At 47.2% G+C, this 22,965-nt stretch overlaps 1 protein-coding gene across 2 annotated transcripts; it reads right to left on the reverse strand.

Annotated features, from left to right (window-relative positions):
- Positions 1-4,370: 4,370 nt before the first annotated feature.
- Positions 4,371-8,927, reverse strand: LOC107050168 (SUN domain-containing protein 3-like). 2 transcript variants are annotated; one of them, XM_025148012.3, is made up of 10 exons: positions 8,775-8,927; positions 8,365-8,427; positions 8,158-8,207; positions 7,664-7,701; positions 7,270-7,394; positions 6,565-6,649; positions 5,931-6,031; positions 5,378-5,545; positions 4,909-4,995; positions 4,371-4,533 (listed from the first exon to the last, which is right to left on the reverse strand). In XM_025148012.3, exons 5-10 carry the CDS (start codon positions 7,279-7,281, stop codon positions 4,417-4,419), a joined length of 570 nt encoding a protein of 189 aa, XP_025003780.2. In that variant the 5' UTR covers positions 7,282-7,394; positions 7,664-7,701; positions 8,158-8,207; positions 8,365-8,427; positions 8,775-8,927; the 3' UTR covers positions 4,371-4,416. The 2 variants fall into 2 exon arrangements, with proteins under 2 accessions (XP_025003780.2, XP_040551727.1); XM_040695793.2 differs by lacking the exon at positions 4,371-4,533 and having other exon boundaries at positions 4,587-4,995.
- Positions 8,928-22,965: the final 14,038 nt, after the last annotated feature.

Below are 22,965 nucleotides of genomic sequence, written 5' to 3' on the forward strand. Positions count from 1 at the left end.
ACAAAATAGTATATTGTCTGCATTCGACTCTACTGAAAATATGTTTTCCTTCCTTTGTTTGTCTTCCATGGGCTAGCAAAATAGACTCCCACAAACTCTTTCTTCACGGTGTAAAAACTGTGTCTTGTTGGAAGGGACACAGGAGAACTGCAAAGACAGCAACAAACTACTAGTTAAGCTTCAGAGAAAATTTGACAAGATTTATTTGGCTAATGCTACTTTTTTTTAAAACCCTATGGGAGTTGATGTCAAGGGCACACTTTATGCCAACTTTGCCCTCTGAGTCCAAGCTCAAGAATAGTTCCCAGTGGGATCCTGAAATTGAATTATGTGATCCAAAAGATTCAAAATGGAAATCTGGCAATTCAAAATAATCAACGCGTATCACGCCCTGACTACGGCTGGTCAATTTGGTTTAGGTTCTGTTTAATTTTTTTTCACTGTATTCAGGATTCTTCTATCATTTACTTAAAAGTATATATCTCTGTGTGAGAGTTGCCAAGATATGCATAATCAAAGACAATTCCCTTCCCTAGGGGTGCTTTTTATGTGAAGCATACTCGTTTTTTTTTCCCATTTTTCACTGTGGAAGTGCAGGGACATTATCTGCTGTTTTGGAAATAATGCTTCAGTTTGTTCTCGGGTGCTAATCATATAAGCGGAACTGTCTTATTGTCACGGTTTTATGATTTTTGCTTACTGGTATTCAACATCATAACATCAGGTAGTGCATTGGGAGTTAAAGTGTTAACACTCCAGTTCCGAGCAGCTGTCCGGAAGAGAAGAAGAACTACGTTCCCCAGGGGGCTTTGCGGGCAGAGAGGAGAGACAACCTCTGGCAAAGTCACCTGATGCTTTTCTTCCCTCGGCTCTCGTCCTGACCGTGTGCATCGCCTCAGCACTACTGTAAGGCCTCAGGCTTTCCTATACTCTTTCTCTCATTATACTTGATTTATTGGCTTTGATTCTAATTCTATTCTATTATCGTGTGTTATCTTGCATTCCGATACCGTATTTAGTATTCCGATTCCGTATTTAGATCCAGGTAATAGATGGACCGAACTGAGGTGAAGCCTTGCTGGACCTGGTGCTCAGTAATGAAGAGGAAAGCATTAGAGACATTAAGATTGGAGGCAGCCTGGGCTGTAGTGACCATGCCTTGGTGGAGTTGGTGATCTTGAAGAATGCAGGCCTGGCTAAAAGCAGAGCTAGGACCCTGTGCTTTAGGAGAGCAAACTTCCGCCGCTCAAGGAACTGCTGAGTGGGATCCCCTGGGAAACTGTCCTTAAGGGCATGGGTACAGAACAGAGCTGGCAGCTCTTTAAGGACACCCTTCTGAGAGTGCAACGGCTCTCCATCCCCCCGCAGAAGAAGTTCAGCAGGGGAGGCAGGTGACCGTCGTGGCAGTGCAAGGACCTGCAGCTGAAACTGAGAGAAAAGGGGGAAATGCATAGAAGGTGGAAGCAGGGTTGTGTATCCTGGGAGCTCTCCTATGAGGAAAGGTTGAGGGAACTGGGCTTGTTTAGCTTGGAGAAGAGAAGACTCCGGGGAGACCTCATTGTGGCCTCCCAGTACTTGAAGGAAGCGTATAAACAGGAAGGGGAGCGGCTGTTTACAAGGGTGGGTAGTGATACAGCAAGGGGGAATGGTTTTAAACTGGGACAGGGGAGGTTTAGGTTGGATATTGGGAAGAAGTTTTTCACACAGAGGGTGGTGACACACTGCAACAGCTTGCCTGAGGAGGTTGTGGATGCCCCATTCCTGGAGGCATTCAAGGCCACGCTGGATGTGGCTCTGGGCAGCCTGGTCTGGTGGTTGGTGAACCTGCACATAGCAGGGGGGTTGAAACACTATGATCATTGTGGTCCTTTTCAACCCAGGCCGTTCTACGATTCTATGATTCTATATATATATATATATATATATATATATTTTCATAGAATAATAGGATCATGAAATCATTTGACTCAGAAAAGACACTTCAATATCATCAAATCCAACCATCAAATTATCACTACCAAGTCTACCATTTAACCATGTTCCATAGTGCCTAGTCTGCGCATATCTTAAATACCTCCAGAGATGGCAACTCCAGCACTTCCCTGGGCAACCATTCCAGCGACTAACCATTCTCTCCATGAAGAAATTCTTTCCAGTACCCAGTCAAAACCTCTCTTGGTGCAACTGGAGCTCATTTCCTCCAGTCCTATCACTTGTTGCCTCAGAAAGGAGACCGATACTCATCTTACTGCAATTTAAAAATTCTCAGAAGAGTGCATTTGCATGGAAGTGTTAACGTAGTCTGAATCGGTATATCTTTGTTTTCTTGGTGATTCTTTCCTCTTCGGTCTTGAAGGCTTCTCCCTTTCATTGCCATTAGTCTTTAGAAAAGGTTACTTTCCATCATGTAATCTCTTTGCAGATCTTGCTTTGTATCTCTGTGCAGAACAGTGATAGAAGGACAACAGAGTACGTGTGGAAGCTGGTCTATGCTTCTGAGGGCAACTCAGTCTAACAGCATTGCCAGGTTATGAAATAAAGCAACATAGGTTCAGGGAATCATAAAGCATCCCGATCATCTGTCATAAGTTTGCTGGATTGCCACATTTTTATAAACAGTCATGGTGGTAGGACTTCAAATGTGCCATTAAAGATCATCAGGACTTTTTTTTAGCTTGTGTTCATTACTGTGACTTTAAAAGTGGAATCAATATGGACTCTGAAGTGCAGACATCAATATGTGAACTACTTTTCAAAACTCAAGGCATTGTAATTTCTAAAGGAAGCTATCTTTAGAAGTTGCTCCATGGAGCACTCATACCAACAATACATGATTTACATTAAGATCCAACCAGATGCAGGTTTTGTGTTTGAGTGGAAGTATGCCCAATGAAAATTATCACCTTAAACATGTTTTAAATGAGTACTTTTGTACATAGTGAAAAAGCTCAGTATCGGTTCCAATTAATTTAACCCTCTGGGTTTTATAGTTCGCAATGATTGAGACAAGATATACTTTGGGATACTTAGAGCACCTGGAGTACCTCAAATAGAGAGGTGGAATTGAAGGCTAGCCTATTCTATGGGTAAAGAATTGGTTGTATGGTTGCAGCCAGAGGGTTGTGACATCCACATCTAAATGCTCAGATGGAGTCTAATCACAAGTGGTGTCCGTCAGGCTTGGTCTGTCTTGGGACCAATGCTCTTCACCATCTTTATCAGTGACAGGGAGAATAGGATCTGGTACACCCTCATCAAGTTTCAGATGACACCAAGCGGTACAGTTGATACAGTAGAAGGAAGGGATGCCATCCAGAGGGAGCTAGACAGACCTAAAAAGCAAACGCACCTCATGACATTCAGTGAGGCCAAGTGCAAGGTGTTGTGGGTCGAGGCAACCACAGATCTATCTACAAACTGGGAGAAGAACTCCTTGAGAGTAGCCCTGAAGAGGAGGTCTTGTGGATATGAGCCAGCAGTGTGCTCCTGCAGCCTGGAAGGCCAACAGCATCTTGGGCTGCACCCAAAGAGGGGTGGCCAGCAACATGAGGGAGGTGATTGTCCATCTCTACTCTGTCCTCTTGAAGCCCCACCTGTTGTACTGCATCCAGGCTTGGAAGCTCCAGCACAAGAAAGATGTGGAGCTGTTGGAGTGGGTCCCAAGGAGGGCCACGCAGACTATCAGAGGGCTGGAGCAGCCCTCATATGAAGACCTGCTGAGGAAGCTTGGCTTGCACAGTCTTGAGAAGAGAAGGCTCCAAGGTGACATCCATTGCAGCTTTTCAGTACTTAAATGGAGCTTATAAACAAGGTGGAGGCCGACTTTTTACACCGTCTGATAGCGGTAAGTCAAGGGGGAATGTTTTTTAAACTAAAAGAGGGTAGTGAGGCACTGAAACAGGCTGCCCAGAGAAGCTGTGGATGTTCCATTCCTGGAGACGTACAAAGAGGCTAGGTTGGATGGGAACCTTGGCCAGCCCAATCTAGTGCATAGAATCATAGAATGGCCTGGGTTGAAAAGGACCACAATGATCATCTCGTTCCAACCCCCTGCTATGTGCAGGGTCGCCAACCTCCAGACCAGGCTGCCCAGAGCCACATGCAGCGTGGCCTTGAATGCCTCCAGGGATGGGGCATCCACAACCTCCTCGGGCAAGCTGTTCCCGGGTGTCACCACCCTCTGTGTGAAAAACTTCTTCCTAATATCCAACCTAAAGCCCCGCACCGCTTCTGCATGGCCGCCTCCTCCTCGCGGCGCACGGTGATGACGTCACAGCGCGGCAGTGGCGCTCACCCGAATCGGCCCTGCAGCCCCTGCCTCCTCCCAACCCCACTGCGCCGCTTTAGTGATCACCCTCAACGCGGGCAGAAAGGTGGCAACACCTTTTTATTTAATTATTCCGTTCTACGCATCTATTAATTCTTTTCTGGGCTGCCGTGAACATCGGCTCTGTACACGCAGGTGTATTCCGCGTTTCCCCAGTTGCTCCGCACCTCCAGCTTGATCTGGCGGAAGGCTTTGCGGGGCTCCTCCTGTGAGGACAAAGAGGAGAGGCTTCGTTACGCACGTGGGAAGAGCCGCGGCACATCCGCAGAGCTCCCTTTGCCAGCTGCGGAGCATGCTGATGGGGGAAGGCAGCTCCTCCCCGCCGCCAGCAGTCGTCCCTCCGCGCCCGCAGGGGGACAGTTTCCCTCCCGCGCCGCCTTCCCGCTGCTGCTCTGTCTGCTCTACCAGGAAGAAAAAGTGCTTCCAAAGGCGGGACGGCCGCCTCGTCTGTCAGCCCCGCAGGAGTCGGCCGCGTTGCAGAGCAGAGGAAGGCCTGGGTGATCAGGCAGACCCTTTCTTCCCAGGACTTGCAGGCAGCCCGGCCTTCCTCCCTGGCATTCTGCCGCAAGCACTTGCCATACCTGCACTGGAAAGGTCTGGGCGATCTCTCCGTCCACGTCATAAATGAACGACCCCAGGAGAGCTTCACCTTCGTCCTCATCCACTCCCTCAAAGACAAGAGATGGTGGCGGTCACGCTGAGGCAGGCCATGCGAAAAAGAACACGCCGAGGCCGAAGCCGGGAGCCCTTCCCCCCTCCCCCTCAGCTCTGGCAGGATTGCAGCACAAAGGAGGGTGAACCTGAGCCAGGCCACGTGGAGCAATTGCTCCCAGCTGCTCAGCCACGAAGAGCAGCAGAGGCCTCCGGAGACGTGTAACCACCCCAAGGGTCTCCGTGCCCTTGGGCAGGTTCTATGGTGCAGTTACGGAGCTTTGTGGGGCTCTGTTGGGTGGCTACGGGGCTCTCTGGGGGCTCTCTGGGGTCTTATGGGGCTCTATGGCAAAGCTTTTCCTTGGGCCCCTCCAGAAGCAGCAGCGGGCACAGACTTACCGAGACAACAAACTCTCTGGGGGCAGTGCTGACTTCCCCGGAGGGAGAGACTGCCTTGGAGATATGCCAGAGGGTAAAAGCTGTGGGCCAGATTTTCTCCGGCAGCCGGATGACCACGTGGCCCCGAGATCCTTGGAAAGCCCAGCAGTTGCCAGCAGAAATATCAGGCTGAAAGGAGAAAGACGCGTCCATCAGCGGTGGGGCAAGGAGCCGCCAGAGCCGGCTGTTCGGCAAGGAGCACAGACCTTGCCTTCTCTGTGGGCTGCCATTCTCCTCGTAATGGAACGCTACTCAAGGGACAGGAGGGGAATATGTAAAGGTTTGCACAATAGGCCTGGAGTCAACTGCCTTTCTCTGCTTGCCCAGAGCCGGCGGGGCGGGGCGGAGCTCCCAAACATCTGTCACCCCATCACCTTCCCAATGCTGGTGTCAGTAAGGTGGGGAAGAGTGTGGGCTGAGCAGTGCAGCTGGGCCAAAGGAAATTGCTGTGCGCTTGCTCCTGCAGCCAGAAGGCAAGGCAGTGAACCCACAGCCACCATTTCTCCTGCCGTACCTGCAAGATCGTCTCAGGAGGCTTTGCGGAGGAAAAGAATGGAGAAAGCCAGCGGTTCCCCCCGTAACTCTTGGATGTCCTCTCCACATCAATAGTGGCACCTGAAATAAAGATGGGAAGACGTGCACTAGGACAGCCCAGAGCTGAGCTGAAGCAGTGAATGCTCGTTCCCTGAAGCTCTTGGCAGGACTCTGGGGTGCAAAATCCCTCCCGCCGTGTATGGGAACTGTTGAGTCCCGGCCTGAGCCACTGATTGAGCACCTGGGGAAAGGAGCCCGTCAGGCCTGGGAGCGCAGCTGAAGGCTTTTTAAATTCTCAGTGAGGGGACATTTAGATGGGATGTCAGGAGGCAATTCTTGACCCCGCCCACTGCCACGTGCTGCCCAGAGAAGCCATGGATGCCCCACTCCTGGAGGCGCTGGAGACCGGGTTGGCTGGGGCCCTGGGCACCTTGACGGAAAGGGTGGCAGCCCTGCCCATGGCAGGGAGTTGGACTGGGATGGTCTGTAAGGTCCCTTGAGACCTCAGCCATTCTAAAGCTCTATGAGATAACTCCGAGAGAAAGCGGAGCTTGGCAGGTTTTGGGGAGTGCCAGACGCAAAGCTGAGGGTAGAGAAGCTGCCTGCCTACGTACCCATGGTTTTTAGAGCCCAACTGGGCAGCCAGGTGTCGTGTTTCATCACCTTCTCAACTGCCTCTCTTGTCAGCTGCAGAATTTCCTGGCAACAAATAGGGAATGGAGATAGAGCAGTGAGCACAAACAGAGGAGGAGATTGGTGTGACCAGGGAGTCCTATCCAAGAGCTAAGGCAGGGCTCCATGTCCTTCCAGAAGTCGGGCAAGACCTTCCAGAAAGTGTGCCCTGATGAGCCACTGGGCTCCAGAGACACAGCACAGACCGACTTGGGGCTCTGCCTGATCCCCTTGCTGCCAGCCTTGTGCCACCTCCAGACCAGCCTGGGCAGGCAGTCAGATCATGCCCTGAGCCAGCCACGCCCTGCACTGGTCCAGTTGCAGCTGGCCTGGAGAACGGCCCTTCCAGCTAAGAAGCCTGACCCGCCAAAGTCTCTCGGAAGGGACAGTGTGCGGCCTCCTAGCCAAGCCCAGCAGGTGCCTGGCGGGGGCCCAGCCCCGGGGGAATTCACAGCGCTGCACAGAGCACCCTGATCCCAGCTGTACCGTGCAACTAGCACCAGCAGCAGCTCTCAGTGAGGGGAGCAGAGCAGCTCCAAGACACAAGAGAGGCTGAGCCCCGAGAGCCAGGTGTGGGGCGGGCAGCCAGAGCACAGGGCTGTCTCTGGAAGGGGCTGAGAGGAAACAGGAGGGAGCAGCACCACTACCTCTCTCTTCATTCCATCGATCCCATTCTCTTCCAGGCTGTGAAACACGGCGTCTAGAATGAGGTCCTTTCTGGCCGAGAACTGAATCAGTTTTCATTTTCAGCTCCAGGCAGACCGGTGAGTTCCTAAAGGCAGAGGCAAAGCAAGTCTTGTTCAGCACTGTCCACCCTGCAGGTCAGAGCTCCAATGCTATGAGGTGAAGGATTCTGGGCCCAGGGTTGTGCCCTTCCTTGTCCCCCGGCCCCTTTCGTTCCTTTGCTTTGCCAAGGGCTGCCTTCCGCTGTACAGATGGGAAAGGCTGGAGCCCTGGGCACGAGGCAAAAGCGTGCAAAGAGTGCACAGCCAGCTGAGGCCACGCTACAGAGGCAGGTGCGTGGCAGGGAAGTGTTCTTACCCCAGACACGGGAGCTCATGCACAGGTCCTGCTGACACCTGGAAGAGAAAGGCGTTCAGTGGGAGGAAGAAGCACAAGGAGCACGGCCAGGGCTTCCAAAGGAGCTTCCCAGGGAACCGCTGGCAGAGTTTCCTGCTGCTTCCCAGCAGTTTGCAGAGGACCGCTGCCCAAAGTTGGGCTCTTAAGCCCTCCACGTGCTGCAGAGCATCTGCTGCTTCTCCCTTTCCTTTCCCATCCCCTTTAGACTCCGCAGTGCCACGGATGGGCCAAAGGCCCCTTCTTCCCATGCGCTGCTGCCTTCAGCCCGAGCTCCGTGGTGGACACTGGGAAGATGCTTCCACGCTGAAGCCCACCTTGCTGCCAAGGCGACCCCCAGCCCGGCTCAAGGGCCCACCCTGGCTCTCAGCAGTGATGAGCCCATGGCCAAACGCCCCCGTCCTGCGTGGAGGCAGAAGGGCAGAGCTTTGGCCTCTTCCGCACACCACAGCACTGACCTGCAGGACGTTGGATTTCCAAGCTGTCAGTATCCAGAGGAAGGCTCCAGCTGTGGGGGACATCAGTCGGGAGAGAGCGTTAGTTTGCTCAGGCTGCTCTGAGCCCCGCAGCCCTATCTTCCTCCTCCAGAGCCAGCGGGGAAGCGCCGTGTGGGACAGTCCCGCTCCCCGGCTCTGCTGGGATGGCCTTGGGTGGGGAACACTCACCAGAAAGGACTGCTAGAAGCAGGACAGGAGTCCTCCTTCCCCTCTCTTCGGCAAGCGCGTTGCCTAAGGGAGAGATCAGACGGTGGCTATCACGGCCCAGCACTGGGACGCGGCCTCCTGGGGTCCTTTGAGCAGACGGCTGCCACCGCGTTCCTCTGCCCAGCAGAGCTGCGAGTCCCAGGGCCCTTTAGCAAGAGCTGGACAGTGCCACAGCACCCGTGGTACACATGAGAATGAAGAGCTCTGCTGTGCCACCGGGGCAGTGGCCTGGCCCTGTTCGGCTCTGCCCAGAGCAGGACCAGGGCTGTGCCCACGGGAAGGGGATTTTGGGCCACCCGGCTGGAGAAAACCCGGCAGCACGCAGTGCTACTGGCTTCCCCTCCCTGCATTCTGGGCCCTGCTGCACCCACCTGCCCAGCTGGGCCAGCATTTTGGCAGCTTCACTCCAGTGACAGACACAGGGAACAGCTTGCTCTCCTCCCAGGACACAAGCACCTCTTCCCCACTCGCCTGCTCTGCGATCCTCGCGGGACTGCAGTGCTGCACACCTCTGCAGCGTGGCTGAGTAGGACCGCGGGTTCTGATGTCATAATAGGTGACAGCTGCGAAGGCCAAGTGACTGCCTTCTATGACCTCACAGGGTGTGCCCAGGAGGGACAGACCCCATGGGTTTGCCCCCAGCCCAAGGCTGAAATTCCCGGAAACACCTCCGAGCACAGAGAGGAGCTCCTTTGGATGCCCCAGCAAGGATGTCTGTGCCGTTGCACAGCTGCTCCCGTCCTGGGCACAGACAGGCTGTGTGCTTCTGGCAGGGGCTGTGAAAGTCATAGAATCATAGAATGGCCTGGGTTGAAAAGGACCACAGTGATCATCTCGTTCCAACCCCCTGCTATGTGCAGGGTTCGCCAACCTCCAGACCAGGCTGCCCAGAACCACATCCAGCGTGGCCTTGAATGCCTCCAGGGATGGGGCATCCACAACCTCCTCGGGCAACCTGTTCCAGGGTGTCACCACCCTCTGTGTGAAAAACTTCCTCCTAATAACTAACCTAAATCTCCCGTCTCAATTTCAAACCATTCCCCCTTGTCCTACCCTTGTAAACAGCCGCTCCCCTTCCTGTTAATACGGTCCCTTCAAGTACAGGAAGGCCACAATGAGGTCTCCCCGGAGCCTTCTCGAAGCTAAACAAGCCCAGTTCCCTCAACCTTTCCTCATAGGAGAGGTGCTCCAGCCCTCTGATCACCTTAGTGGCCCTCCTCTGGACCCTCTCCAAGAGCTCTACGTCCTTCCTGTACTGGGGGCCTCAGGCCTGGACACAGTATTCCACATAGGGCCTCACAAGAGCTGAGTAGAGGGGACACAATCACCTCCCTCTGCCTGCTGGCCACTCCTTTTTTGATGCAGCCCAGAACACAGTTGGCCTTCTGGGCTGCAAGTGCACTCTGTTGGCTCGTGTCCAGCTTCTCGTCTACTGGGACCTCCAAGTCCCAGTAGACTCCCTCTGCCTGCTGGCCACTCCTTTTTTGATGCAGCCCAGAACACAGTTGGCCTTCTGGGCTGCAAGTGCACACTGTTGGCTCGTGTCCAGCTTCTCGTCTACTGGGACCTCCAAGTCCTTCTCCGCAGGGCTGCTCCCAAGGAGATCTTCCCCCACTTTGTGTAAGTACCTGGGATTGCCCTGACCCAAGTGCAGCACCCTGCAATTGGCCTTACTGAACGCCATTAGGTTTTCATGGGCCCACTTCTCCAGCCTGTCCAGGTCCCTCTGTATGGCTTCCGTTCCTTCCAACATATCCACTGCACCGCTCAGTTTGGTGTCATCTGCAAACTTGCTGAGGGTGCACTCGATGCCATTGTCCATGTCATTGATAAAGATGTTAAATAGCACCGGTCCCAAGACCGACCCCTGACAGACACCGCTTGTGACTGGCCTCCACCCTGACACAGACTCACTGTTAACAACCTGTCAATGGTTTAAGGGCTGGTCCAGCCCGTTTCCGTGACTAGTGGGGCAGAGGGATTTCGCAAAATCCGTGCCTCCGGGAAGGGAAACAGTGGACCCCAAAATAATCAAAAACAGCAGCAACGATCTGAAGAGAAACAAACTAATTTACTAAATATAGTATCGGAATGTAAGATAACACACTATAATACGATATAAATCAAAAATCACTGCGAGATAGATCGTCCGAGAGCCAAAGGCCTTACACTAATACTGAAGCCTTGCGTGCAGTCAGCAGCAGCAGTAGCGAGTCGATCCAACAGGGAACACGGCGAGACAAGAAGAGAGCTGAGTCAGATGACCTGCACCCTTATATCTGTTCCCTTTAGCAGGAATGATAACAGTACTTGAAAAGGTTCTTGGGGACCTTCTTCTTCTCTTCTTCTTCTTCTCTTCCAGACGGGTACCCGGAACTAAAGCATTTGCTCTTTAACTCCCAGTACACTGCATGATGTTGTGATGTGAAATACTCATAACCAAAAATCATAAAACCATGACACAACCCTTTGGCTGCGTCCAGCCAGCCAATTCCTAATCCACTGAACAGTTCATCCAGCAAACCCACACTACTCCAATTTAGAGAGAAGGATGTGGTGAGGGACCATGTCAAAGGCCTTGCAGAAGTCCAGGTAGATGACATCCACAGCCCTTCTCCCACCCACCAAAGCCGTCACTCCATCATAGAAGGCCACCAGATTGGTCAGGCACGATCTGCCCTTGGTGAAGCCATGCTGGCTGTCTCGGATCACCTTTTTATCTCGTATGTGCCTTAGCATAGCTTCTAGGAGGATCTGCTCCACGATCTTCCCAGGCACAGAGGTGAGGCGCACCGGCATGTAGTTCCCCGGATCCTCCTTTCTCCCTTTCTTAACAATGGGAGTAATGTTTCCCTTTTTCCAGTCACCGGGGACTTCACCAGACAGCCATCATTTTTCAAATATGATGGAGAGCGGCTCGGCAACCACATCAGCCATCTCTTTCAGGACCCCAGGATGGATATCATCCAGCCCCATGGACTTATACACATTCATTGTCATGAGGAGAACTCGGACTTGTTCCACTGTTACAGTGGGACAGAAATCACACCCCACACACTCACCTACAGGCTCGTGTCCTGGCAGACACGGAAAGCCTGTCCACCCGTGAAGACTGAGGCAATACACTCATTGAGTACCTCAGCTTTTTATATGTCTGAGGAAGCCAGGTTCCCATTGCCTTTCACCAGAGGGGGAATACTCTCCTTGGCCCATCACCTCCTGCCTATGTACCTGTAGAACCCCTTCTTGTTATCTTTCACATCCCTTGCCAAGTTCAGCTCCATCTGCGCCTTGGCTTCCCTAATCCTATCTCTACTCACACGGACAACAGCCCTCTATTCCTCCCAGGATACACAACCTTGCTTCCACCTTCTATGCATTTCCCCCTTTTCTCTCAGTTTCAGCTGCAGGTCCTTGCACTGCCACGACGGTCACCTGCCTCCCCTGCTGAACTTCTTCTGCGGGGGGATGGAGAGCCGTTGCACTCTCAGAAGGGTGTCCTTAAAGAGCTGCCAGCTCTGTTCTGTACCCATGCCCTTAAGGACAGTTTCCCAGGGGATCCCACTCAGCAGTTCCTTGAGCGGCGGAAGTTTGCTCTCCTAAAGCACAGGGTCCTAGCTCTGCTTTTAGCCAGGCCTGCATTCTTCAAGATCACCAACTCCACCAAGGCATGGTGGTACAGCCCAGGCTGCCTCCAATCTTAATGTCTCTAATGCTTTCCTCTTCATTACTGAGCACCAGGTCCAGCAAGGCTTCACCTCGGTTCGGTCCATCTATTACCTGGACCAGGAAGTTGTCCTGAACAGACTCCAGGAATCTCCTGGATGGTCGGCCACCTGCCAGGCCACTATCCCAGCAGATATCCGGGTGGCTGAAATCCCCCATCAGGACAGGAGCCCGCGAGCGCAACACCTCCTGCAGCTGAAGCAAGAAGGCCTGGTCCACAGCCTCCTCCTAATTGGGTGGCCTGTAGCAGACCCCAGCCACTAGATGCCCTTTGCTGGACTGATCCTTGATTTTCACCCACAAACTCTCGTCCTGATCGTGGCTGTTCCTCAGACACAGCTCTTCACAATCTATCCACTTCCTAACATAGGGGGCAATGCCGCCACCCCTCCTACCCTGTCTATCCCTTCTGAAAAGCCTATAGTCCTCAGTCAGGGTATTCCAATTGTGCGATTCATCCCACCATGTTTCCGTGATAGCAATCTCAAACTGCAATTTCTGTCATAGCAAAACAATTGAAAAAATGAGTTTCTGAGTAACCTTTTTAGTTAACCTATGGTTGGACTGGATGATCCTGTGGGTCTTTGCCAACCTTGGTGATTATATGATTCTGTGATTCAGATTCAAGATTCAGAATCATAGAATCATAGAATCACAGACTGGCTTAAGTTGGAAGGGATCTTGGAGATCATCTAGTTGCAACCCTCCTGCTATGGAGATGGTTGCCATGCCTAATAAAACCTAATGAGGTTCAAGAAGGCCGGGCTGCCTGCAAGTCCTGGGAAGAAAGGGTCTGCCTGATCACCCAGGCCTTCCTCTGCTCTGCAACGCGGCCGACTCCTGCGGGGCTGACAGACGAGGCGGCCGTCCCGCCTTTGGAAGCACTTTTTCTTCCTGGTAGAGCAGACAGAGCAGCAGCGGGAAGGCGGCGCGGGAGGGAAACTGTCCCCCTGCGGGCGCGGAGGGACGACTGCTGGCGGCGGAGAGGACTGCAGCTGCCTTCCCCCATCAGCATCGCCGTCCCGGCGTCCCACGGCAGGCCGGGGAGCAGAGCAGAGCAACTCGGGGCTGCGCAGCTGGCAAAGGGAGCTCTGCGGATGTGCCGCGGCTCTTCCCACGTGCGTAACGAAGCTTCTCCTCTTTGTCCTCACAGGAGGAGCCCCGCAAAGCCTTCCGCCAGATCAAGCTGGAGGTGCGGAGCAACTGGGGAAACGCGGAATACACCTGCGTGTACAGAGCCGATGTTCACGGCAGCCCAGAAAAGAAATAATAGATGCGTAGAACGGAAGAATTAAATAAAAAGATGTTGCCACTTTTCTGCCCGCGTTGAGGGTGATCACTAAAGCGGCGCGGTGGGGTTGGGAGGAGGCAGGGGCTGCAGGGCTGACTCGGGTGAGCGCCACGCCGCGCTGTGACGTCATCACCGTGCGCCGCGAGGAGGAGGGGGCCGTGTGGAAACGGTGCGGGGCTTTGGGTTGGATATTAGGAAGAAGTTTTTCACACAGAGGTGGTGCCACTCTGGAACAGGTTGCCCGAGGAGGCTGTGGATGCCCCATCCCTGGAGGCATTCAAGGCCACGCTGGATGTGGTTCTGGGCAGCCTGGTCTGGAGGTTGGCAACCCTGCACATAGCAGGGAGGTTGAAAGTCAATGATCATTGTGGTCCTTTTCAACCAAGCCCATTCTACGATTCTATGCACTAGATTAGGCTGGCCATGGTTCCTATCCAACCTAGCCTCTTTTTATGCCTTACAACTTAGCCACTTTGTACGTCTCTTTTCAGAAAGAAAACAAAGATATACCGATTCAGACTACTTTAACACTTCCATGCAAATGCACTCTTCTAATATTTTTTAAATGGATCTTTTTGTTTTGTTTTTGCTCTGAGAATTCTTCCTTCCACTCTAACACATTGGTAAAATGAAAGGCTGTCTAGTACTGCATTAATGGGTATCATTCATGCCAGTTCACTAGTATGGATGGATACTATACTCCCTGAAATGAATGGTCATTAGATATTTCCTCAGAAATCTTCATTTTTTCACAGAGTTATTCAAGTAATTTATTTTTTACCAAGTCAGCAGCTATATATCTGCTGATGGAAAGAGAATCCATGTTCTGGAAAAGAAAACATGTGTGCAGCGATTTTTTCAAGATTTTGGTCACAAGCCCAAGATCACTCAGGTAAGATTTTAAAAAATGATAAAAAATCTTTTCAAAGAGTATGTTGTTCGCGTGGAGATGTTCTATAGACTATTCAAAGCTGTATTTTTCTCATAATGCACAAGGAAAAGTTACTTTTAGAAGGTTTGCATATTGCTTTGTCCATCATATATCCTCTGAGAGTAAAAGTGCAGACAAATTAGAGATCTGTCAGCCAGAGTATTCACCAGGTATAGCCCTAGGCATGGGTATGTTTAAGACTCATTAAGAAACACAGAGGTGCCAGTAGAGTTTACACAGTGGCCTAGAGCTCACTCAGAGCTTCTCAGAGGCAGAACCAAATGTGAAGGGCTAAATAATTTTTGCCTGCAGTAACAACAAAAAGATGTTCTGCAGTGCTGATTCAACTGGTCCCTGGATACTGTTCCTGAGAAGGGTCAGAAAGGTTCCAATAGAAGCTACTGTCAGCCTCAGGAGGCCCAGAGAGGTGCTGTGGGAGTGGGGAAGCTCCAAGGTGTTTTGAGACAGGAAGTAGGGGATTAGGTGTCTTCATAACTTTTTAGCTACCTCCTGCTGTCAGGAGCCAACCTAATTTACATGGGAATTCAAGGTCCACCTCAGGAGTATTTCAGCCTGTCTGGTAGCTGCAGGGTGAGAAAGGGTTGGTCCACCAGCAATCAGTGATGGGGCAGAGGTAGTCATGCTGTGCTGGACTGAGGAACAGATTTGTATTCACAGTCCCTGGTCTTCATGTGGGAATTCAACCACCCCAATATCTGTTGGAGAGGCAACAAAGCAAGGCATGAGCAATCCAGGAGGTTCCTAGAGTGTGTTGCAGAATCACAGAACCACAGAATCACAGAGATCGAAAGGAACCTCAAGAGATCATCAAGTCCAACCTGCTGGTAAGCAGGTACCATACAATACGATGATAACTTCCTTCTCCAGGTGATAGAGAAGCTGAGGAAAGAGGCTGTGCTGGACCTCTTTCTTATCAACAAGGTGATGCTGGTGGGAATGTAAAGGTCAAAGGCAGTCTTGGTGCAGTGACCATGAAATTGTGGAGTTCAACATACTTAGGGCAAAAGGAGGATGCTTGCTCACAACCATGGATTTCAGGAGAGCTGTCTGGCCTCTTCAGGGATCTGCTTAGCAGAGTTCTGTAGGATAAAACCCTGGAGGGAAGAGGGGCCCAAGAAAGCTGGTTAGTATTGAAGGTTCATCTCTTCCAAGATCAAGAGCATTGCATTTCAGCCAAGAAAAAGTTAGGCATAACTGCCAGGAGGCCTACACAGTTGAACAAGGAGCTTGCTGCTTGGGGAGTGCTGAGCAGGGGAAGTAAGTCTAACCAGAATGCTGGTGAAGTCCCAGCTGGAAGGGAAAGTATTATCCCCTACTTAAATTTCAGAAATATGAATTCAAGAATAAATAGGAAGAAAAAATGTAATAATTCACTTCTTTATAAAAGGTTGCTTTCCTGAGTTTGCTGGTCCTTCTAGCAGGAAGCCTTAAAATAAAAAGATTTTGCTAACGCCAGTTTATCTATACTTGTTGCCTTCCAGATAAATAAATAGCTGAAACTGCTTGCTAGCACATTTTGTTCTGCCTGAGGTGCTTTAAAAGCATTTCACTGACCATCTACAGGACATGCCTTTTTGCAAAACAAAAGAGAGAAAAAAATACTTTTGGAGGGAATAACTGGTTTTCTAGGCCAAAAATGAAAAGGGAAGAAACTGTTGTGGAAATTTCTGTGTGTATGAATGGAGTTCCCTTCAATTTGTCACAACTCTGAAAAAGCAAAATACACAGATTACCTGGATTTGAAGGAGTATTTGGGAGCCCAATATGATGGCAAATTAGTTCAAAATGTTCAGATGGATGCTCTAACGCACCAAATGCTAGTAGCTATCCAGAGGAAGACTATTATTTAATTAATTTCCAACTTGGAAGACCTTACATAAGGCAAATCTATGTTACTTCACCAAAGCAGCAGTGCAGAATGAAAGATGCCAGGATTACAGGGTTACAGCACTGTAATAGTGATTTCAGTCACAGACTGATAATCTGAAACAACAGGATTTGCTTGAAATTGCAATCCATACACCAGAGCACAGCAGCAGAATATGGACATCAAGCAACAGAATAACTTATTGTCAAACTCACTTTTTCTACGTGAGCTTTATCATTGTAATTAATATCGGGGTAGACCCAGCTGTGGGGAAGACATACTTCTTATGGAATGTATGCAAATACAGTGACCATCCTAACACCCTCACAGTATAGACAAGCTAGAAATAGAAGTGAAATCACATCTTGCATCTATCTGATTAACAAAGCTGTTAAGCAATTTGCTTTGGGCTTCATGGGAAGTCTGTGGAGAAAGCAGGATCTCTTCTCCCAGGTGAACTATTCAGTATACTCCCCAGAATGCTCTTCCTTACAGTGAATTGTCCACTATTTGCTTTCATGTATAATTCTACCAAAATAAATCTACTTTAAGAAACCTTAGAAAATGCTTGTTTAGGAAAAGTCGTGTCTGAAAAAATGAAAAAGGTCTGAAACAGGAAAAATTAAGACATTTCTCAATGAGAAAATTGTTCACCTCATAGACTGAGGTGAGTTTACTCATGAGACTTTCAGAAGATAATAAATGTGGCCGCAAAGAAAGAAAGAAGGTTTGGTTAATCACTCAGAATGGATGTTATCAGTGAAGCTGATTGATGCCATTTACGTTCAGCTAGAGTAGTAGTCATGCACAAACCCATTCAGACCTGTAAAATCCAGGTATGTTTTCACAAACTTAAGATCAGTGGAAAGGTTCCCTAGGTCTTGTCAATAGGGAATGGCGAGAGAGAGGAGTTACGCTACAAGTTATGAGAAAACAATGTTTGCAAGACGTAATGGGCAATTACTATACCCTAGCATGCAAGAACACGATCTCTCACATTTAAAGAGTGGCAGTAAAAAAGACTGCAGACTTGAGACAGAAGGGCAGGGACAGGAAAGGAAGAGGAAAGAAGACAATAAATTACAAACCAACAACATTCAGTATGCAAAATGTGTATACATACAAGAAAAGTACTGACTTCCAAGTCTGGGATCTTAATCTCTTCTGATATATTCTCACAAAATAGTTTGTACTCTGAAAATGAAACCAAACGTGTTTATGGAAACAAGATTTTTCCCATGATTTTTATCACTCAAGGGCTTTTAGGTTAGAATTTTTATTGCAGAGAAAGACAGAGGGACAAATTCAGAGTAAAATAGTTAGTAGTCTAGTGATATTTTCACTTTATCTGCTTACAGGTAGATAGTGTTATATTCTAGGTAACACCCTCGATACTGAACTGCTTTACAATGAGCGTGTTCTCTCTTTTTTTCCCTTTTCAAACACAAAAAATGCTTCAGGAAGTCTTTTCACTTTGATTGTGGGAAAGAATATCCATAAAATATTTATGAGTATTAGCAAATGTGCTCTCACATCCAGCATTTAGGTCATTTTCCTATCATGTTAACTGTGTGTCACTGCTTTAAGAACTGGTGGCACTTTTGGGAGGAGGGAGGGGAGTTAATTCATTTCAAGTTGTTGCCTTATGAAAGTGCCTACCAGGGCAGGCTGAGTGACTCACAATTAATAATTCTCTCCTTTGGCTTCTGGAGTAGTGACAAGCAGACTGCAGAGTTCTTTTTCCACTGTGCATCCATATCATGCCCTCAAGTATCATCAAAACTCCTTTGAGTCAATGAGGGAATCACATCTGGCTTTAGAAGAGGGACACATTTCATTGTTCATAATAAGTGTCAGTAGGGAAAACTGTACTGGTAAGTCCTTTGTTAAATAGAAGGAAAAATCAATGATGCTCCTTTAAGAAAGAAGTTGTAACACACAGTCTAAGATGGAAATAGCAGCTCTGAACTCCACCCACATGACTTTCTGCAGGGAGGAAAAAGAAACATACTCTACTTTCTCCCCGAAATATGATGAAATCATAAAAGGAAACTCCTTAGTAGCTTTTCTGATCAGAACAGAAGTGTTTTGTGAGAAATGGAATGGATTATACGAAAAATAACTCAAGTATTCTCTTTTGTTTCCAGTTCTGTCCTTTATTGGGGAGCTGTGCAGTGCTGAGCTGTCTGCTGGGCTAATTCACAACAGTGAACATGCCTGTTAGACAATCACAAACACTTGATCCTCAGATCTTAATGGAAACTGTGCACAAAATGGCCAGCAAAGTAAAATCCATTACTGTCAAAATAAATATTAGAAAATGACTAAAAATATTTGTCTTTCCTAGTTTAATTGTATTTTGTGCATCACCTCAAAATGAAAGAAATACAGTTGGGAAATCTAAACCTTATTTCAAACTACACACACCAGATTGCTGAATCCCTCCTCGATAAATAGCAGTATTCTTGTACAGTGACATATTTATCCTTTAGAGAATTTAACAGTAGTAAGCAACATTTCCAACCAAGGGAACAAAAGCATTTGAAGTTTTAAAAATGCTAAACTGACCCCTAATGAAGGCCACACAGCACTATCCATCCAAGTTCAGGAGCGGGTATAAGTTAGGGCCCACATCCAGTTTAAACAATGAAGGTGGCCATCCAGTTCTGCAGTTTTTAATTATATGGATGCAGGCACTGCTGTGCCATTTGGATGTTTGGCACAGAACTGGCCCTAGAAACCTCAGCTACGTTGCTTTTTTTTTTTATGATCTAACTGATTTAATCACATCTACAGATTTAGTATCTGTTGTTTTCTTGATTTTTTTAATTATTATTATTCTGTTACTTTTCTTTGAATGTGAAAAAAAAAAACTATACAGTAATATAGGGGCAGGGGCATCCCCCAGGTTGTGGTAGAATTTTTAAAGCCGCAACTTGAGTTCCAATCCATGGCTTACTGAGCTACTACACTGACCAGACGTGGTCTTCTGAAGACAGCTTGGTTGGCATTGTTTTTACAGAGATTCAAAGTTTCTGAGAAATCTTTCCCAGTAGTTTAGCTGGAAGAGAGTGTTTACAGTGAACTATATTTTGGAGCCACACAAGCAATGGAGATCTTGAAGATGTAAATATTACTTGCATGTTTTCTTACACATGATCATTCTCCTTTAAATACACTGCAGTATATCTGTTATGCACCTCTTCCCAAGTGCAAAAATCACCACAAAGTTGCATCACATGGCACAGGATCTATTACTGTGCCAGCCATGGTGAAGGTTACTTTATTGTACGTATTGGTGCTCTTTACAAGTAAAAGTGAAGACTGCAGGAAATGAAGTTCAATACAATTACTGAATGAATTGCTAAACTGTTTTGTCACAAAAATCACACAGAAGTAGCACAGAAAACAGCTGCCAGATATTTTTATGGGCCAGCATGGATTAACCCTCCCTCCACCCCCCACCCACCCCCCCCCCCCCGCACCAAGTTAAGCACTCAATCTTATGTTTTCCCACCACCCATTCAATTATTTCGTATTTCCTTCTGACAACCCACCAGTCTCCTGCTACCTCAAAGGATTTTCCAGCTAGACTGGCTACAGAGTGGTGTTCCTGTTTTTCTTCACTCACATACTCTTTTTCTGTGCCCTTGGGTCCCAGCAACAGGTCAAGCTCTCAAAATATGGAACACGACACTATTTGCTGTTCATGCACTCAGTCTCTGAGCAGCCCAGGGAACAAATGCTGACTTGCCTGACCTGGAGAGTGAAAAATGAAGATGGATCAATTAAGATAGCTAGACAGCTTGTGATGCTTATCAATAAAATACTGGCAGATCTCTACTACATGTATGGAGAAAGACATTTCAAAGGTTAAGAACAAAGCCAGTTTGGATAGATGCATAGGCTGGGGATTGTAAAAATACATAGTCATTTGTTAAGATTTTTCTTATTATGCAGTTGTCTTGTTTTTTTTCCTTGGAATTCTCTGACAATTTGTGCACAATAAAGAATTCTTTGGTTTGTTATTCTCAGTGGGTAGAGTCTGAAATTTGCTCTATTTTGGAGGACTGAGATGGCAAGTAAATGACTGCTATTAAAACAAATATCTGGAGACCAAAAAACAACTTTTTAATCATGTTTTTTGATTCCTCTTGTCTGTTTTTCTAGATTGTAAATTATTTATTCACATCCATTTCTACTATATATAAATCTGAATCTTCTCTGCCCTGTGTCTGAACTATAGATTTATCATAACGTTTATTTTTGACCCTTAGCACGCTTGTATACAAAATTATGTAGACATTGCCTGATTTTGTATTATGTATTAAAACCAGCAAAATGTGCTAATTTCTCTAGGATTAAAAAGAAAATCAGTGTGCTTCAATTAATTAACAGATTCTTATTTTAAGTAAATCCCAAAAGACTGTAGTGAACATATTATTTTAACCATTAAAATCTGGGAGGAAAAAAAAAGGAAAATCTATATAGATCTCTTCTTGAGTACCTTCAAATAACAGTCAAGTAAGAATCTTTTACATTTCTCTTACATGTTTACTTCTTAAAAAACAGGGACCTACTAGCTCCTAAAAGATGTTTAGACACTTGATTCGTGTACTTTGTCCACTGTTTCTTGTTAAGAAGAAAGACAGGAATTGTTTTTCTTGTTCTCTGTTTCAAACAGTGTCAACCTCTGAATGTATCACAGTTCTGAAGTTATGAATTATCTGGGGGATTTAGTTACATTTCCCTTTCTTCTTCTTGTGAACTTCAAAAATTCCTATAGGGGCCAGAGTGATGTTGACCCTAACCTCTATGAGGTATAATTTACTTCACTAATTTCACAAAGAATAGGTTTGCTGAATGAAGTCTACTGCCGTTCATGTCCGGTATCCTTCTATGAGAACTTCCTGGGAAGAGGTCTGGCAATGAGGAAAGACTGTGCTCCAGTGAAGTCAGAAATTTTCTTACGAGTTTCTGAATTATTTTCAAAAATGTACATTTTCAAGTGCTTTCACCCACTCTAGGGATTTCTAGACAGAATGAGCAGTTTGAGAAGCTCTTTCACATTTTCTCTGATCTCCCAGTAATGGAGGAAGATATTATCAGAGGTAGATGGTTTCCATCTAATTTCTCTCTTTTCTCATTTCATATTGTGGAGGAGATAATTACATTCACTGGCATTCATCGACGTTTGCTGAACATTTATGGAGACCAAACAGTGGATGTGAATACAGTGATGAAGTGGGTGGTGCATTTCAACAGTGGCAACACTGACAGTGGGTCACCTCCAGTGGTGCAGATTTTTACAAGTGCAGCATGCAGGCTCTTGTTCATGGCTGGCAAAAATGCATAGTTGATGGTGGCAACTATGTTGAAAAATAGAGTTTTGGAGTTGAGAATTTACTCTATCAGGTACTGTTATTGTGCCCTTTGTTGTAGTTTCCATGGAAATAAATAGGAGGCATTTCTTTTGGAGTGACCTACATACATAGGTACATACACATATGCACATATTGACAATGGTTCTGGACCTGTTTGGCCTGGTTCCATGACTAAATGGGACAGGGGAACTCATGGACCCACGCACCGAGATGGGCCTAAAAGCAATACAGCAGCAACAAGTGAAGGGAGGAAGACTAATTTGCTAAATATGATAGCAGAATGTGAAGTAACACAATGTAATACAGTATAATCGGAATTGAAGCTAATAAATTAAATACAATGAGAGAGAGTGTCCAAAACCAAAGGCCTTACTCCAGTGCTGAAGGCGAGATGGATAGGGAGCACACACTGCAGAGATGAACAGAAAAAGAAGGACAGTCTCATGACTCCCAATTAGCTTTATCTTTCCCTCCAAATGGAAAATGGAAATGGATCAGTGAAGTCTTCTGGGATTTGTAGTTCTTCTCTTCTGAGAAAGGTATACCTGGAACTATTGACAATCCACAGAACGGGAGCATTAACTTTTTAACTCTCAGTGCACTGCATGATGTTATGATGTGGAATACCAACAACAAAAATCATAAAACTGTGACACATATAAAAGTAATTAAAAAAAAAAAACAAAACACCAACATCCCATTCTGTTTTTTTTATCTCATTTACTGCTGATGGAATATTTTATGCCATTTTTGATTACACATTCATTTCCTCTGCCAAAGTATGCTTGCTAAACAATGGGAGTCATTTCTATCTATACCTTTAGGGTCTTCAAGAGATCATTTCCAGATGCAGAGATTACTTAAATGGTATCATAGTCAAAAATAAAGAAGGTTTCATTTCTGTGGAGGTAATGTGATTACTTTCTCATCAATGTATTATGAAGCCTAGCATATACTCACAATGATCACAAAGCTGAGAATAGTTCTGTTTGGTTTCCAAAATAGTAAGCCGTAACTCCCTAGTGGCTGAAAAAAATATCTTTAAGCTTAAAAAGTTACAGTCAATCTGCTCTCTTTATATCATTCTGAAGTAGTAATATATTCATAAAATCAACTACATCCAACAATAACAAATCTTTTTTTTCTTCTTTACAGAGATATGTAATTTTTCCCATCAAATAGAGTTAATTGAAAGCAAGCATACATCAGTGTTTTTAAAAATCGTGTGAAATGTGAATATTGATATCAGTTCTGTTTACATACTGATAGGAGCAGGATATTCCTTTCTAAATCAAGGATCTTTAGGGTTGTTTGTGCCTATTTCCCCTTTTGTTTTGCTTTT

Source organism: Gallus gallus, chromosome 2, assembly GCF_016699485.2.
Source record: "Gallus gallus isolate bGalGal1 chromosome 2, bGalGal1.mat.broiler.GRCg7b, whole genome shotgun sequence".
NCBI classification, from domain to species: domain Eukaryota; kingdom Metazoa; phylum Chordata; class Aves; order Galliformes; family Phasianidae; genus Gallus; species Gallus gallus.

Excerpts from the sequence above, each read along its gene's own strand:
- LOC107050168 (XM_040695793.2), bottom strand. Across the intron at positions 5,546-5,930 it reads CTCCTGAGACGATCTTGCAG|CCTGATATTTCTGCTGGCAA; the intron begins GTACGGCAGGAG and ends TTCTCCTTTCAG. Across the intron at positions 4,996-5,377 it reads CCAGAGAGTTTGTTGTCTCG|GGAGTGGATGAGGACGAAGG; the intron begins GTAAGTCTGTGC and ends CTTGTCTTTGAG.